Genomic DNA, 19,112 nt, shown 5'->3' with positions numbered 1-19,112 from the left:
ATGGTGTAGGCAAGTTTCAAGATATTGGTTACAAAGAATTTTCAGAAGCTTCTTGGTAGCCAAGATTTTCTCCTCACTAAGACTTGTAGAGCTTCAAGAGCCAGAAGCATCAACTTGTGGAGTTTTAGGTACAGAGATAGGAGCCTGACTAAAAATTTGGCTAGGAAGCCTTGCACATCAAATCGCCTTGGATGGAGTGACAAAGCGAGTAGATTACCATCATCTTTGATGGTAACTAGTATGGTAAAGAATCATAGTCAATATGCAAATATTACAACATAGGATTATTTTTAAGGTTAGTTCCTACAGAATGAGACTATGAATTCTTTTCAAACTACCCTTTCATGGGAATCAGAGAAGGTGTAGACCTTGGATGGACCACTGGCAAGGATAGTCCTCTTCACTGATTTGAGATGATGTCCAACCCTAACTCTCTCGATGAAAGGTTTCACAATAATCTCTCCAGACTTTTGGGTTGTGGCAGAGGTGCATATATATAGATAGAGCAGAGTCAACCTTAGACTTTTGGAAAATATGGAATCAATTTTGGTACTAGATGATCAAAAAATAGCATGTCGCATAGGCTTACCATAACTGTTGGACCCATTCACTTTATGGCCACAGTAGTTAGGGTTTCTTTCAAGTCATGTGCAAATTTCTCGTTGTGTACTCTATCCACCAATAGGTCAAGTATAGGTTCAAAACATCAATTGACTGCCAGTGAAAAATTTATTATCAGAGAGATATGGAGGCAGAGGAACCATTTGGACAAGTCTAAATTGTCGGGCCTGCCGAGCAAAATTATGATATTCCACTCCACACTTGTTCTTATATGGAGATTCACTGAAGTAGTATCGCAGGTCACGAGATGAAAGGATATTATCCACAACAATATAGTCCTTGCAACATCTTCAGCCAACTCAAGATCATTTAGCCATGTACTCAGCTAATCAAGAGCTTGTATAAGGTTAAAGGGGAATCAAGATAAGTCATCCTTGCTGGTGAAGTCCTGATAAAGATAACAAAAACAATCTTTGAAGTCATGACTCAAGGGATTCACTCTTTTAAATTGTAGGCCAAAACAATTGAGGTTAGAAGCATTAGGATTGTGCTCTGGGTGAAAAGGCTTGAAATACGCCCACAACCATAGTTGTATTATCCAAAGAGGGCCTGAACAACTTTCAAAACAAGATTCAATGAAGGACCTCAGAGCTCTGTAGACCAGGGCTAAGACCATTAGAGCGAAGTAATATACAACACCATGAGCCCAGGACAAAGTAAATCTAGTGAATTCTTGAGTGATCTTTGAATAGAGTATGCTCCTTTTCTGAGATCATTTATTTACTCTCCACATAGGCTTTGAGCCAATAGAAGTAGAATCTATAAACCTAGGACAAGTAAAAGAAGTACCTTCTGGAGCTTCTATGGCATTGTTGGCTTCGAGACTATCCAGATGCAGACCTAATATGAAGGCCAGATCTTGGAAAGTGGGACTCATGAACCCATCTCTGGAGTGAAAAGAATTAGTATCCACATCCCAAACTTGGGCAGCAGTAGAGAGGTGAGCTTTGTCTATGTGAACCTTGTATTCACTTATCAGTTGGAAGTCATGTATGCCCAACTGTTTCAACATATTCTCGAACTAAAGGTACTAATGACTGAGCCAGAGAAAGAAGGAGTTAGGGCATAACCCTCAGGGTCGAAAATAGTGATTGGCACTTGTAGGAATGGGTGAGCATTGACAGATATTCCTCGTTTTACTATTATTTTCTGAACTTGATATACAAGACTGGATGGTAGATGATTGGTACCAAGGGTCGCCACGAGAGAAACAAAGGCAGGTTGCAGGAGGAGAAATCTAAAACAAAGTAGAAAGTGAAGAAATGAAAAGACAGAGGGAAAGAAAAAAGGGTTCTATGCTTGTAAGAGGTTTTGTGGAGGTCAAACGTATAGCAGTAAATGTTGGCTAACAGTATGTCAAATCAGTGATTGGATAAAAAATCATTCTCTTTAAATAAGAGGAAAGTTTGGAGGGGGCCATTGTTTGTACCAAAAGTGACCTCCAGTCACCTTTTGACATGTGACATCGTGAGAACAACCAATGGCTAAGAATATCCAATCACAAGTGGAAATGTGGCAAGAGAAAGAAGATTTTATATTTATGTTTGTTCATCTTGTAGATAATCTGATTTTTTTAATTGAAATATGGGAGGTAGTTGCTAAAAATTAGGACTGTTTGAGAAGAGTTTGTCCGGAAGCCTAAAATGTAAGGACTCATTGTCAAAAAAATTTATTTAATTTTTAAAAAATTTTGTTAACTTATTACCGAGATTTTAGTTGGATAAGCACAAAGGAAGCTTAGGAGATTTCAGAGTTTACAGCCTACAAGTTCCAAAATTAACTCAGTCACGTTTCCTAATATTGTACGATAACTATAAGCCATAATAGAATAGTGGAGTAGGCAACATGTTCCGAGTGTTCCCACATCCACCTTGAAGAAGGAACACAACTTGAAACTTTCACCATGATCCCTATTACTTTGAGGGTGTTGTAGTTATGAAGAGTTTTGACCCATCAACTCAAGCAATAAGAAAGAATACATATTCCTATGATCTGCATGACAGATCAGGTCAAGATCGTGCTAGGAAAATAGGAGATGATGGTCACCACTGAAGACCATTAAGACTACAAGAAGAACAAGAAGAGAGATTCATAATCACTCTACGTCAAACACAGACTTCACGTCTACAAACTTGCACTACTAGAATCTGGGGTATTTTGCAGCGGTTAGAAACCGTTGCAAACTTATATTAAACCGTTGCTAGTAATATTTGCAACAGTTCATAACACCGTTGCAGAAAGCGTCGTTGCAAAAGGGTATTGCAACGGTCTTTTAATTTACTGTAACAGTTATTATAACTGTTGCAATTGACAACTTTATGCAACGATCTAAAATTTATTAGCAACAAGTTTACGATAACCGTTGCCTAAAAGCATAATCATTAGCAACCGTTGTTATAACTGTTGCACTCTTTTTAAGTACAGGCAACGGTTGACTTTAACTGATGCAAAACATTAATATTAGCAATAGGTGTACAAAAACTGTTGCTAAACATAATATTTATGGCAACGGTTAATTTTGCCGTTGCCAATTAGCTATTTAGCAACAGTCTAATAACCATTGCAGGATAACCGCTGCCATACACCCCATATTCTGGTAGTGTTGACTACTTTCTTAGCATGACTCCGTTCAATGATCTTTAACCCATTTATTTACTTTCAATCCTCTGTGGCTCTACCTCCACTTCTATGCTTATTGTAGCTTGTAAACCATGCTCTTTCATGCCCAAAGTGTAGTGAATATGGCTCCTATATTACAAAAAAATGATGACCAATTTTAATAATTTATATAGAATCTAAATGTTATATCACAATATATATATATATATATGTGTGTGTGTAATTTTTAAGTGTTTGGGACTTACCATATAAGACAAACTCCAGTATGACCGTGTCTTGGGTGGGTTATCCGTAACAAAAAAAAAAGTGTATACTGTCAAAATATACTATTATGGAGAACAAAAAATTAAAAGTTCACAAATATATAATTATAAAAATCAAAACATTTAAGTTAAGGAAATTTATTGAGAAATCCCTGAGTTAAACATAATGCACCATTAAATTAAAGGTCAAACAAATTATACCAATTCGTACTTGACTTTTTCTTGGACAAAACTGCCAATGCCCCCATACATTACATAACCTAATACACTTTATATCATCTCCTACCTCAAAACTCTCTCCTTTCTCTCTCCATATCTCACGCCTCTCTCTTCTCTCTCTACCTCTTGCTATATATCTCTGTCTCTCCTCCTCTACAAGATTCGACTCACTCATTCTCTCTTCAATCTCTATTTTATTTTGGAATTACGAATCTATCTCTCTCTTCGTCTTTTTGTTTTCTTTGAATTTTTTGGTTAACTGCACTTTTAGATGAATATAAATATTTGTAAAAGGTTTGGATGTGTTATTGATGTGTGGCAAGTGTTTGTGCAAGAATTTGATCGACACCAAAGTGTGTGTACTTACCTCATGTGTAGGGTATTTGACAAGTAATAATCCGATGAGATTGGTATCGAATCCACAAGGAAGCGGTATGCAAATTTGGAAGTGTACGAATGCAATTATTAGCAAACACTAATAAATGTAACGAATGACAAATAAAATCAAGTAAATGACATGGGCCGAAAGACTTGGTAACCTTTAACACATTTTGTAACCAACTAAAGGATTATTTGATTTGAAAACAATTAGCTAAAAACCTAGTCTCTAATCTGTCCCGTTGGATACTCAGTTCTCATATTCAAGGTAACATTGTAAACACCCACAACCATACATAATGCATTGTGCGATACTACCAATCATGCATATGCAAAGGGAATTGGGGCTAGAGACTTTGATTCCTATATGGAGGCCATTGAGCTTCTTGGTCTATGATGAATGTAAAGGGATAGACACCTAATTTTATGGATTAATGTTCCCCTTGAAGCTCGACTTGGGTAGCACCCTAGTTTAACACTCACAGACCAATAAACCCTAACTCTCCTATGCATATTCCATAATTAACCCAAAACCCTATGTTCAATACACATAACTAATAGTTATGCAATGGAAAACTCAATTAATCAAGGAAATCATGCATTGAGATTTCACAATTCCAAATCAAACACATTAAATTGAATTCCTAGACTAGACAATCCAAGGACACGATCAATATGCTATTCTCATACAACCAATCACACAACTATCACGAAATTAATGGAGAGAGATCGAAGCTACGACTCTTTAAGCATATCTTAAGTAATTGAAACCTTGCACCCACCGTTCAGGACTAAAAACTAGAAAATAGACGTAGCCACTCATCATAGTGAAGATAAACATCAATTTTATTGAAGAAAATCAATGTTTACAACCGAAATCACAGGAAACCAAAGAAACCTAAAGAGAGAAACTACAATGGAGGCTTGTGAATGTTAGACAATGAGAAAAATTAGGGTTGTAGCCCTCTTTTCTATCTAAAAAAATTTATCTATCCTTACGAAACTATTCCCCATTGGTTACAAATGTTTAATGCCCAAAAACCCTCTTAAAATCAATTTTTGGAGTGCAAGTACGCGATAGCTATCTGGGTTCCCGTAGGTGCCCAGACATATGGTATTCATCAAAAGCTCTGCTTCATTTTTTATAGGAAGTGTCCGGACACTTAGGGAGGTTGTTTGGACACCTCATTGCAAAAATGAGAAAACTTGTTCGAATCAGGTTTGATTCCTAAAATACCAGAGGAAAACTGTTATAAGTGTAAAACTAGGTTAAAACACAATAAAATACATTAACTAAGTGCTAAAACACCTTAATTAAATGATACTAGAACCTCAAAATAGTTATTACTTTGTCTTGTAGCAATTTGCGCCCCTACATAACTATTTTGAGTCGAGTCACGTTGGCCCATTGACATTCCTTCAGTATTTAATTTTACTTTTAAGGAACTTTTTAAGTCTACAGTTTTTTTTAATAAACAAGTCTAAAGTTAAAATGTACACGTCAGCCAAAGTTATTACAAAATTGCAAAAATCTCGTCTCGTTAAAACGTTGCAAATATTAGTTTATGATCATTTCATTCAAGTATAAACAAAAAAATTTCATAGTGATAATTTTTTAGGGTTAATAGTAAATTTTGTCACTGAAAGATTTTTAATGTTCCAATTTACACATTGAAAGATTTTTTGTGCTAATTCGATACACCGAAGATTTAAATTGTGCCAAATTACACCATCGGGTAGATTTGCCCAGTTTTGGACAGTCAACGTACCCAGTCTATTGAACATGGGAAATCTTTCAATGACCAAAAGTGTTATTACCCCAATTTTTTTAGATTTCTCATTTGTTTGAAATGCGACAATTCAATATACATTCCAAATGTACAAATCAAATAATCTTTTTTGATGTACAAACAAAACCTTAGTCTTTTGTGTCACTTTTGCACAATTTTTAGGAACATATGTTCAATAGAGAGAATTTGACTTGAAGACATATTTTCCCTTTCTCCAGATCAAGCCTCGCCCCGGTGACTAACCAATGTCCCGGACTATCCTGCGGCCCTCTACGCAACTCTGAAGTATCAACAAACTTCAAAAGCTTCTGTGTTTGAATTGGCATTGGAGGACCTGAAGGATACACACTTGAATCCACCACCACTTTCTCTTCCTTCTCCTTTACTGCCAAATTTCCCGTTAAGGATGTACTTATAGCCGAAAAGATACCCGATTTCTGAGAAAATTCGGACGACATTTGCATCCAATTCGATTGAGCGACAAAGCAATTTGAAACATTGGAGAACAAGAGCCGGAGATGAAGAACAGTTTTGGAGTCATGTTTTTTGGTGTGAAGTTGAGCTCCTGTGACAATGTAGGCTACATTCGCTCTTGTAGTCCAATTGGGATCATACCTTACTGGTATTGTGCATATGTGTGAGAATTTCTTTCCTGAAACACCTTCGAAGTATCGAGCATCCGCGATCTCTTCTGATCCTCGCCATAGCTGTGTGTCGCCGATCTTGTTTTCGATCAATGTTGGAGTGTTTACCAGATGCTCAAGGTGTATGGCTAGCCTGAAAATAAGCACCATCGATTAGTATATATATTAGGGTTTGTAATTTTGTATAGACATCAACAATAATAAATGGAGATTGATATATAATTCTAAAATGGATCATGCCTATGCGATATTAAATTACCTGTTGCATTTCATGCCTTCAAGAAATAATCGCATTCCGGTAACTGGTCTCTTTCCCACTGTAACCTAATCAAAATATGGAAGATAATAATGAAAAAATATGTACATGTGTACCACACACACATGGTATGTCAAGACGATTGAATAATTTCCCCCATACTAAGTATCAAATGGCCTAAATGAGATTATTTTCTTTTCAAATCCTTCTTACAAGCTTCCTGGTTCTGAATGTGACCATATATAAGCAAAATCGTTTAAATAGCAGATGTGGCTCAACCATCGCTACTCATTTAAAATAGAAAATTTCAGAATTTGCAGGGGATATCCTAATCCACAGATAGCCTATACCACCATAAAGTAGGGGCAGACAATTCTTATACATGCGTGTGTATATATGTGTAGAGGAATTCTCTTATATAAATACGTGCGAGCTATATATAGAAATGGAATAATTAAAATTTGAATTTGTCAAGTAAAATCAATTGGCTTATTAAGAGGAATTAATTATGTATGTAGTATGGTAATTAAAAACATATATGGACTTACCTGGGTAGTATTGACAAAAAGTTTAGGACCCATCAAGTTGAAGTGAAGGGCAGGCGATGAAGTTGCTCTATTAGTAGTAGGACCAAGTGGCAAGTCATTGTGAATGGGAGCCCACATCTTGCTTGTTTGGAAGTCAAGAAAGTACTGTAAATCAGATATCGGAGGCTTGTCTGCGATAAATAATAACAGATGTTTTGATTGGCAGACAGTTAGCTCCATATACCCAAAAAAAAAAAAAAAAATTATAAAGATCTCAACAGTTAAGTATTCCAGTTATCTCAACTGTTGACTTATCGCACATTATCTAAGTGAATTCGTGGGCTTTACATGTCCCATATGATGCATACAAAATTTTGTATTTATAATTCGACAGTTGGGATAACTGTGATACCTGTTGTTGAGCTGAGGTAACTATGATTCCAATTGCTGCGCTGCAATTTCTATCATAACTGAAAAAGAAAAGAAAAGAAAGAACTTACAACGAAGATAGAGGTTGATAGCGTGCGATAAGAAGCCATTTCCCGGGACGTCCTTAAGGAGAGAAGTGATGGGTATGAAGTTGAATTGAATCGCATCAGGCATTGTAGAAACTGTTGGTAGCCACTCATGGTGGCTGATGGCCGTAGGATCACCTCCCCTTTTCGCCAGAGTGACAGTAATTCCCTGCAATTATCGACCTAGCCATCTCAACGTCATCTATTTTTCTTTCATTTTCTATACCAGATGAACAAGTGCCATGTATGAGAAGAAATGGTAAGTCAAACTTACATCTTTTGAGGTGATGGATGAGAAACTATTGAAGGTGACGGGTTGTGGATCAAAGACATTGAAGGCTCTTGGCAGCTGCTGCTACAATTCAAGTCAACCAACAAATTTAAATACCAAGTATTAATTAGGAGACAAGATAAAACAATGTTGTTAATTGATTTTGAAGTAAATAAATTAACGAAAATATCATAAAAGATCTTAGCAATTTGACATCCTAGTTATCCGATTGAGCGGCTGAGTTGAGCATATAAGATTCAAGTGAATTCGTGAGCTCCATATATCCCACACTATGCAAATAAAATCATTTACGTACACTCGACAGTTGGGAAAATTGAGATACTGATTACTGAGATCCCTATCATTATTGATAAATTAAATACCTTGTACTTTTGGTCTTTGTTAATTTTGGAGGAGAACGTGCATGTCCCTGTGAATAATTGGTCTCCAAGGTCGTCCAAGTGTTTCTTAAGTTGTGATGGACCCAAACTTGAAGACTTATCTTGCTTCACTAAAACCACGTCTTGTCCACCAAACCCCAACCCCACAATGATGTGCGTTCCATATTTCTCTATGAACCTGTCCAAAAGTTGCATATATGATATGATCTGGTCATTAAATCGGCATATTTGGTAATTGATTGTTCACCAAACAAGATTTTTTTTCAAATAATTAATAAATATATTGCTCCAAGTGTGGAAGATTTTTTTGGGTATTAATTCTTAGTAAATAGAACAAGAACGTGTCACTCTTAGATCACAACAGCTCCTCATTACGTATTGAATTCCATGATTTTTTTTTCTTTATTTAATGCAGAGTCTATTCTTGACTTTTGTGCTAACCATTATTTAATTTGCATTCTAGATTCAAACAATTATTAGTCAAACAAAAGGACTTCAAACACCCTTAACCATGTTTTAACATGAAAGAAAAATAATCTTGAACTTTCTTTTGACCAAGTCTTTGTACATATCTATATATGTATTTCTCAGTCAAAAGTATCTCAGAAAATTTGTTCTACCTAGCTAGCTTTCCCACCACAATAGCTGACTTACAATAAAAAATAAAAAAAAATTGCAAATTCGACTCGATCAGGGTATTTGCATGTGTTCTTCTCTTGATATTGCAAGAACCCAGAAAAGAAAAATTAATCCGATTCGGCCAGAAACAAACACAAAGGCATTGGATGTATATAAAACTACATGTAATACGTACATAAGTTACCTGGCTAGAGCACAGGGATCCCAAGAGTTTGGAACTGCTTTACGAACATCATCGGATAGAAGGAGCGGATAACGATGGATATGAACGTTAAACAATACAATGAAGTAGCCGTCAACTGCCAAGTACTTTGTGTTAGCTGCATCTCTTGCCCACGACCCACTTTCGAATCCAAACATGGCGTTGAATAACCCGGAAGGGATTTTCCCGGGAACCAAACAAGCTTGGTTGAAACTTTCAACCATCTACATACATACATACATACATACATATATATATATATATATATATATATATATATATATATGCGCATATATACCACAAAACAGTTAAGAATATAATCTCATGACTTGTATATATATATATAAAAACATAATAATTACCTGTCTAAACTCGAGGACGTCGGATTGGTAACGAACCCGGTCGCCCTTATCGCATTTGATGTCGACGGAGACATCTTTGATGGATCCAAAACCTGGCACGGAGAGTTCTTTCTTTTCTGTTTGGTTGAGTAGAACCAATCTTTCTTTGCCTTTGAAGTATTTGAGACGAAAATCAGATGTGAAATCAAGCCCTTTGCCGAGGCTGCTTATAGCTCTCTCCACAACACCAATATCAGTACTCATCTTCTGATTATTTTTCTCTCTTTGAAGAATCTCTTGTGCCGGATTTATGTGAGAAGGGAAAAATAAAGGAAGATTTATGGAAGAGAATATTATATGCCGAGACTGGGTATACAGCGCCAAGTGTGAAGAGGAAAAAGAATGGTATATAATGAAAGGAAATTTCCATGTTTGTCTTCATTGTCTGATTTGACTGTTAATTAGTACTTCTGACTGGTAGCCAATCGCTTCCACACCCGACTAATGGACTTGACTTGGTTTGGAGGACTGTTTTTTTTCCACATTTCACATTAATTTGCATACAAGTGCCAGCGGTAAGAGGTTAGTCTAATCTCCTCTATTTCTTCCTGAAATTCAAATAGCATAAATTCAATTAAATTATCTTATCTTTGAGAAGAAAATATCAACATTATGATATAGAATGAGTAAACTATACCCGTGGTTATTAAAAGAGAGTTTACTTTACGAGTCAAGCTCCGTTATATATACTCATTACCCAAAATTGATTGTCTCCAATTGGGTCACTAAATGTTTATTTTATACTACAATTACATCGATCACTTCATTAAATCAATCGGCTAGAGATGTAACATTTAACGCTTATGACATCCAAAACTTACTCGAGTTCTTGACGTATCAGGATGGTCGGGCTAGTTGTCAAAAAATGATTGTTTGGCTATTTCTTCGATGACCTGCACAAGAGAAGGTAGGGCTATGGATTTCCCGAGTTGTTTCCCTAGGGACTCTCGGATGCTCTAATAAGTTCTAGTGTTATCAGGAAATTGAGAGTGTTCTTTACTTTGGAACTCTCTCTTTTGCTAATAACACAAAGTTTTAAGTTTTGAGACTTAGAATTACCAGGCAGTGAGACCCCCTTTTTTCTAGGGTAGCCTAATTTTAGTAAGGAAATGTTTCTTCCTCCTTGATTTTTAAGAGAGTTTTCGTGAGCGAATTTCCATTCTTCCTTTCCTCTCATAGGACCTTACTTTGTTAGAGCTTTTGGTTCCTTGTGTTGTTAGTCACCAGAGGGTTTTCGGGATGGTGCTTATCAGACACCATTTGCACTGCTCGACACCATTGTTGTGCTTTGGTCGGCAACTCAATGGATGTTTGTTCGGGACCTCGTCAACATGTGAGCTTGGCATTTTATTACCAACTCTCGACATATCATTGGAGGATATTTTTGATATCACCACATGCCCCTCACACTTTTAGACGAGCGATCTGATTGGTGAGGTAAAGGTGTGAAGTCAATGCATGTTTTTGATCGAGGCGATTTCCAAATCGAAGGCTCGGATGAGAGATATTAAAGAGTCACTTCTCTATTGACCGTTGATCCGCATCTCGGCTTTTCTATAAATTAAACGAAACTATTCTTTCTTACCTTTTATCAAGTTTTCTCTCAATTTTGAGCTGAGTTCATTTTGTTCCAAACAAAACGTTATGAGAAGTAAAAATTTCCCATTTCCCCACCAACAAGCTTCCTCCTTCAAATGATCAGACTGGGGATCTCCCTTTGGAAGATTCAAAGCAAGCTATCTTATCTCTAATCTATGTATTTTCGATCAGAGAAATATTTGACATCCACTGCCCTTGTATGCCCCTCAGAGAATGAGGTCTTCCACCATTTATCTTTCCTCGCATGAGTTGTTGGAAATTTTAAATTTCAACAAACAAATGGTCAGATAGATTTTTATCCTCCTTGAGACAATACATAACATCTTCTTGCTTTCCCAATATTAATTGGTAAAGTTGTTCATCTCAATCCTTTCTTTAGACAATATAGTACAAAAATTAAATATTCCTTTAAAGTTCGACTGACTACTCGATAGCATTCCAGCCTTAGGGTTCCTTTAAACCATGTCACTACCAACGACAGGTGGCTCAATTGATAATCAATTGGATTAGGTGTAATTGTGTCCAAAGCTCGATTCCAACAGGTAGCATGAATATTTCTTTGCGATATATCCTCACAGGGCCATGGGGCTTAAGCCGGTGCCCAATTGGACCTATTGCAAAGTGAGGGTGCGGTCCGGAGTTTGAATCTAGCCCAGGGGTCACAAAGTGACAATTGGATTGAGATTTCCCAGTTTAAAAAAAAAAAAAACTCATCATTATTTTTTGTCCTATTACACATAATTTCTTGATGCAGTACTCAACATCCAACCATATTGGGTTGTGAAACATCTAAATTTGAAGTTATTGGATCATATTAGATTTTGGCTCTAATTACTCTTAAAGTAGTACCAATGGACTTGCTATTATACAAATAGAAATACTCTTTTTTATTTCCTAAATTTTAAGTCTCAAAGATTTTCCCTAAACCTTTTCGAGAAGTATTGATCACTATGGGTACGTTTGGTTGCTCCTTTGACCAAGAAATGATAATGAATCTTACACCACTTTATTATCACTCCGATGTTTTGTTGGTTTTGAGAGCATTGTAATGGAATGACCATGAGAATGGTCATTTCCTTGTTGGTGGTAATGGTCATTCCCGCCTCTCCTATGAATGGCTATTGCATTTATACTATTATATCCCCATTAATAAAACATCTCATTAAAACATAAAGGTATTATTGTCAACAAACATTTCATTTCTATTCTATTCCATTCTCACATATTTTGCCCACTGAAAATAATATTATAATTATACTTGTTGGAATATATTTTTAAAAAATAATAAAATATTATATTTTAAAATCTATAAAATCTATATAATAATATTTTTAAAATATAATAAATGTAAATGTTTTAATCATACAATATTTGAAAATTTATGAAGAGATAAGGGTATTTCAATCAAAAAATAATTCATTCCTACTCTATTCCAGCAAATATTTAGCATACCAAACATTTTAATCCATATTACTATCATCATTCATTGATACAACCAAAGGTATCGTTTGTAATGGTCATTTTCATTCCCATTCCCATTCCCAATATTTGCAAATAGCCAATAACATCCATACTATCATTTCAAATGGTGTTGATAATAACTACTAGGTGATTTCAAACAATTTAGTTGTACTTTCAGCCTTCAGGATATCTTCAACACATGGAAAAACCTATAAAGCAATTATTGGAAGGTTTACCTAGCAAACAAGTAATTGTAATTATTGGTTACCAAGCAAGAAGTAAATACAATTTCTTAGTCACCAAATAAATTTCTTGATTTCAACACTCCCCTCAAATTGGTGCATAGATGTTGCACATGCCCAACTTGTCAATAAACTTTGAGAATAATCTACTTGAAAATGCTTTTGTAAGAACATCAACAAATTGATATTCAAACTGAATCTTTAGAGCCTTTACAATCTTCGCTTTCAGTTTCTCCTTGATAAAAAAATTATCAACTTCCATATGTTTTGTTCAGTTTTGTTGAACCGGATTGTGAACAATATCAAGCGCTACCTTGTTGTCATAATACAATCAAATTGGTCATAGTTTCACTAGAGCCCTAATTCAATTACAATTGGTTGGTTGTTTAAATACTAATGAGATGAATTTTCTTCTCTGATTAAATTCTTTTCTCTTTACGAGATAAAGTTTATTCTCAAATGAAATTCTTAACCTCTTATCTCTTACTAAGAGATGAAATTCAATTTCGTGTCAAACTTGTGCTTGTAAAGGAGTTCTAATTCTTTTTGGACTTTTGTATTTCCTCTACTATAAATACGCCGTGGTGGAAGACTTCCAAACTACACCAAAAATACTCTCTCTATCAAAGTTTCGTTCCTGTTTTTCGTTCTTGAGTGCTACCAATTCAAGCAAGTTCGATAGAGACCTATTCCACGTAGTGTTATCGAGTTCAGATTAAGGTGTTGTATCTGGGAGGTTAAGCTTATCAATCCGCTAAGCATCCAATAGGCATGATCTCTCACGTTAAGGAGATTCGAGGGTACCCAAAGCTCACCTTTGTAAATAGATATCAGGATCTGTTTCTATTTCTTTGCTTTGATTTGTATACGGTTTTATTATTCATCAATAAAATTGTTCTTGCTTTCTGTCTTCTATTTTCTGTAACTTTTACTATTACGAAAACAATCTTAAGGCGATAAATTAACTTGTTTATCGTGTGCTGCTGTAGGAGATAGTTGCTAACAATGATATCCCTGTGATCCAAGGTGTTGGTGATGATGCCTCTACTGGTAGTGCAGCCAAGGCACATACTGCTGCTACTGATTTAGGCCAATCGACCACTACTACCTCTAGTGGTGTGGGTTCAAGGCATACGACAAGACTTAGTACTGGTCAACAGACTGGTCTAGGCCATACGGTCTTGGGTTCTGGTGTTGGATCTCAGATCCAACAAACTGTTGTGATGCCACACCCAATGACTCCAACCTAAAAACAAAGAAATTCACTGATGTTGGATTCAAACAATGGCAACAAAAGATGTTTTTCTACCTGACTACGATTAATTTGGCGAAGTACCTATCGCAGGAAAGCTTGACGTCACCGCTCTCGGTGCATTACAAGTATGGAAATATGGAGACTTCCTATGCAAAAACTATATCCTTAAACGGTTTGGTAAATTCATTATACAGTGTTTATTGTAATGTCGAGACTTCCAAGCAACTGTGGGATAAGTTGGAGAAAAAATACAAAACCCAGGAATGTCACTTAGTGAATTCTTTGTAAGAGGAATGTCACTAAGTGAATCATTCCAAGTGGCTACTATGATTAAGAAATTGCCTCAAGGCTGGTCAAACTTCAAGAATTATCTGAAGCACAAGAGGAAGGAGATTACTCTTGAAGACTTAATTTGTTGTTTTTGTATTGAAGAAAACAATAGGAAGAAGTCTAATTCTACTAAGGAACCGAAGGCGAACATGATCGAATCTTCCAAACCAAGGGTGATGGAAATAGAAACCTTTTCAAGGCAAAGGAAAGTTGAAGGAAAGAAGCGGCTAAACAAGCTGACATGACTGAGCACGATGTTGAAGAGATTCTCACTTCACTGCAATGATCTCAGAACTGTCCTTGGTTACTGATGTGCCAATTATATACATATAATTGTGCATCCTTTTACATGTAATCTTGCTTTGTTTAGAGTAGTTTTGGAATTAATTCTGCCTAAAGAGTTGTTATTTGCTTATTTCAGGTCTTGGGGCATAAATGGATAGAAAATGATGAAAATTGGAGTCAGAGTAGAAATCCGATCGATCGGACAACCTTGAAGCTGTAAATGGCCCGAGAGAAACTCTTATCGATAGGTGTCCAAGCCCGATCGATTGGCCAGTCCCAAATCACGATTCTGAAGATTTCTACATGCCCGAACTTACCCTCAAATGAAGTGGGTCCAATTCAAAACGACACAGACTTGTTAGAAAAACGACTTTAGGGTTTTTGGGAGTATAAAAGCATAGATTTTTAGGGTTTTAGGAACTTTTGGACTTTGGAAGAACAATCAATGGTTTTGGGAGACTTGTCTACAGCAGTCATTGGAGCTTGAGCAAAGGGGATTCAGGGGTTTTATCTTTAATTCTTCCTTGTTCTTGTATTTAATGACTGCTATTTCGGATTTTGGTTTCTATTCCCCAGTTATGAGGAACTAATCCTCTAACTAGGGGTCCTAATGGAACCCCTCTTTGAATATTGAATGAAATTAGTTTATTATTCTTGAATCTCTCTTTATATTGTCGATTCTCTGTGGATGTGTTTATTGCATTCAAATGCTTGATCACCATTTGGATAATTTTGAGCCTAGGTTGAGACCAAAAGGATATGCCTAGGGTTGCAGGAATTCATAGAGAATGTAGGTTGCATGAACCATAGGAATATAGGTTTATGACTTATGCAATCATTTATTGATTTCCATTTACTTAACGGGTTTTCAATATATAAATCCGAGTGTTAGGAATGATAGAGATTTATATTGAAAACACTTTTGGTGTATCTAGGAATAGAACATTGAATAGGTTGGGAAATCGATTGTCAACAATTAAATTGAGAATTGGGAATTAATGAATCAATGGAGTTCAATTGGATAAGAGGTGGTGATATTAGGAGCCCTAGTGTTTACTTCTCTTGAAAGCTCAATTTCTTGTTTGTTGTTTGGTTAATTACCCGAATTGTCATTTACTTAATGATCTCTTAATTACTTATTTAGCATCAGATAAAATACAACCAACAATTCGCATTTCCATCTTAGTGTGATAATTACTTGGATTGACATTGAATTGAAATTGCCAATATATCTTCGTGGGAACGATACTCTATTCACTCTTTATTACTTGTGCGAGTTGTACGCTTGCGAATAATTCACCTCTAGTTTTTGGCGCCGTTGCCGAAGAATGAGGCAATTTTATTTTTGTGTCAATTTAGGTTACTTTTGTGCTAATTTGGTTTTAATTTTCTGCAGATATTCTTTCTCTTGTATGAGCTTAGGAAGACGTACTCTTAGCTCGAATTTGATTAGTTTGGATCCAAAGATTGAGAGGACGTTTCGTATGCTTAGACGGGAGCAAAATAATAACCCAGTTGAAGGCATGGGAGACAATTTGGATGGAAGGAATGGTGCGGGGCCCGTTGGTGGCAATGGTTTGAATGAGAGAAATAATAATGGTGCAGGTGCTCATAATGCAAATGGTGGAAATGGAGCTAATGAGATAGATAGGCCACCAGGGCAATTTGACCCTCGCTCTTTCAAGGAATGCGCTCGACCAACTTGGGATACCACTCCTTCTAGTATCCGGTATCCACCTATCAACTCCACTCATTTTGAGATCAAGTCAGCTATTATCACCATGATATCCAATTCCGTTGTATTCCATGGTTTTCCTCATGAAGAGCCAAATGTGCACATTGCTTCATTCTTGCACATTTGCGCTACATTTGATATTCATGGTGCTTCACGTGATGCAATTCTCTTGAGGTTATTTCCATTCTCTTTGAGGGATAAGGCTAAAGCATGGTTGATGTCACTCCCTCCCAATTCCATCACTATATGGGATGAGCTTTTAGAGCAATTTCTATCTAAATTTTTCTCTCCAATGAAAGCGGTTCAAATCCGGAATGATATCTTGACTTTTTCCCAATTTGATCTTGAATCTTTCCATGAAGCTTGGGAAAGGTTCAAGGCTATCTTGAGGAGTTATCCTAATCATGGACTTGCGGAGTAGATTGTTTATCAAGCATTTTATTCCGGATTGAGTATGTCAACGAGGCAAATGTTAGATGCAGCCACGGGTGGATCTTTTATGACTAAATCTAAAGAGGAGGCCCGAACTTTGCTTGAGAAGGTTGCCAAGATGAATACTTATTGGCCTACGAAGAGGCTACCACAAAGGCAAGGCAGTCCAAGAGATGCCGACGTGATGACCGCCTTGGCCGCTATGGCTAAAAAGATTGATGCTTTAACAATGAATTCTCCTCAAGGAGTATATGTGGTCCAAGGGATGCCTATAGTGCCTTGTGATTATTGTGGTGCTAGCCATCAAACCGGAGAATGCTTGATTAGTAATGCATTATCTTCTCAAAGTGAGCAAGCTAATGCTATTGGAGGTGGGCACTACAATCGGCCAAGAAATGATCCATACTCAAATTTCTACAATCCAGGGTTTAGGAATCATCTCAACTTTTCTTGGAGCAATAATCAGAATGTGTAAAACCCTCCTCGTCAACAAGTTCAAGCCCAAGAGAAGAAAATGGACATTGATGAAATGTTTGCCAAGATGGCCGGGAGTATGGAGGCATTAGCCAATAACACAAACAACTTCATTAGCAAGACCGATTCCGTATTACAAACTCAAGCATCGTTGATTCAGAATCAAGGGGCTTCCATTAGGAATCTTGAGATACAAGTGGGGCAACTAGCTAATGCTTTATCATCTAGAGAAAAAGGGGACTCCCTAGCCAAACGGAAGTGAATCCGAAAGGGAAAGATCATTGTTATGCTATTACTTTACGGAATGGGAATCTAGTGAAAACTGCTGTAGATCTAGATGTTGAAAAAGCAAAAAAACTAAAAAAATACATAATTTCAGGAAAATGCAGCTGAGGAGTCACAGAGCCCAGATCCGATCGATCGGACATCATCCCCGATCGATCGGACCCCCATTCAAGCTGAAACTGAAATAGAGGCAGAGAGAAATTTCGATAGTTCGACCTAAGTCCCGATTGATGAGACAGCTACAGATCAAGCTGAAAACTCTGAAAAGTTACACCAGAGCAGGAACGTGCAACCCCGATTTGTAGTTGAGTTGGATTGGCCTGATAGTTCACTGCCAGCAGCTCCGGTTAAAGTATATGTACCTCTAATTCCCTTCCCACAAAAGTTGAAAAACACCAAGAAGGAGTCTCAATTCTCAAAATTCCTTGAGGTGTTCAAGAAGTTGCAGATAAACATACCTTTTGCAGAGGGTTTGGAGCAAATGCCTATCTATGCAAAGTTTATAAAGGAAATTATGAGAGTGTCCAATTGATGGAGGAGTGTAGCGCGATAGTGCAGCAAAAACTTCCAATTAAAAAGAAAGATCCGGGAGGTTCACCATTCCTTGCACCATTGGTAGCACGTTGATTGAAAGGGCGCTATGTGATTTGGGAGCGAGTATTAATTTAATGCCACTATCAATAGCCAAGCTCATTGGTTTGCATGAAATCAGTCCCACTACAATGTCTCTTGTCATGGTGGATCGATCTATTAAATATCCCCGTGGTATCATTGAAGATGTCCTTGTCAAGGTGGACAAATTGGTTTTTCCAGTGGATTTCGTTATTCTTGATATGGAGGAGGATTCTAATACTCTAATTATTTTGGGGAGACCATTCTTACATACGGGGAGAACTCTTACTGATGTGGAAAAAGAAACTTTGGTGTTGAGAATAACAGATGAACAAGTAACATTCAAAGTGTTTGAAACCACCAAATACCCGGAAGACGGAGAATCTTGTTTTCGCATTGATGCTGTGGATCATATCTTGACTCACACTTATGCCATAACTTCTTGCCAAGACCCTCTTGAGATTTTTTTGGTGAATAAGGATGCTCTAGAGTGTGGTGATGATGATATGGTGGAGTTCATGCATTGCTTAAAATCCATGAAAGAGTCTAAACCGAGAAGATTCCAGAAATTTGAACCTCTTGGTGTCTTACCTTCTTGACCACAACCGAGTATTGTGGAAGCTCCTACACTTACATTGAAACCTTTCCCTTCCCAC

General features: G+C 36.7%; 1 protein-coding gene and 1 non-coding gene across 3 annotated transcripts; both read right to left on the bottom strand.

The window, feature by feature from the left end:
* Nucleotides 1-5,899: 5,899 nt before the first annotated feature.
* Nucleotides 5,900-10,059, bottom strand: LOC119987684 (MACPF domain-containing protein At1g14780). 2 transcript variants are annotated; one of them, XM_038832608.1, is made up of 8 exons: nucleotides 9,708-10,059; nucleotides 9,328-9,569; nucleotides 8,487-8,682; nucleotides 8,107-8,187; nucleotides 7,818-8,001; nucleotides 7,339-7,508; nucleotides 6,794-6,858; nucleotides 5,900-6,667 (listed from the first exon to the last, which is right to left on the bottom strand). In XM_038832608.1, exons 1-8 carry the CDS (start codon nucleotides 9,948-9,950, stop codon nucleotides 6,049-6,051), a joined length of 1,800 nt encoding a protein of 599 aa, XP_038688536.1. In that variant the 5' UTR covers nucleotides 9,951-10,059; the 3' UTR covers nucleotides 5,900-6,048. The 2 variants fall into 2 exon arrangements, with proteins under 2 accessions (XP_038688536.1, XP_038688540.1); XM_038832612.1 differs by having other exon boundaries at nucleotides 8,107-8,184.
* Nucleotides 10,060-16,959: 6,900 nt separating this feature from the next.
* Nucleotides 16,960-17,064, bottom strand: LOC119995735. The gene has a single exon (XR_005467696.1). It is a non-coding gene; the product is annotated as a small nucleolar RNA R71 (small nucleolar RNA).
* Between the last annotated feature and the right edge of the window lie 2,048 nt (nucleotides 17,065-19,112).

The sequence above is a fragment of the Tripterygium wilfordii genome, chromosome 3 (assembly GCF_013401445.1).
Source record: "Tripterygium wilfordii isolate XIE 37 chromosome 3, ASM1340144v1, whole genome shotgun sequence".
NCBI classification, from domain to species: domain Eukaryota; kingdom Viridiplantae; phylum Streptophyta; class Magnoliopsida; order Celastrales; family Celastraceae; genus Tripterygium; species Tripterygium wilfordii.
The sequence above is the reverse complement of the archived record's forward strand: the minus strand, read 5'-3'. Positions and strand labels throughout refer to the sequence as shown.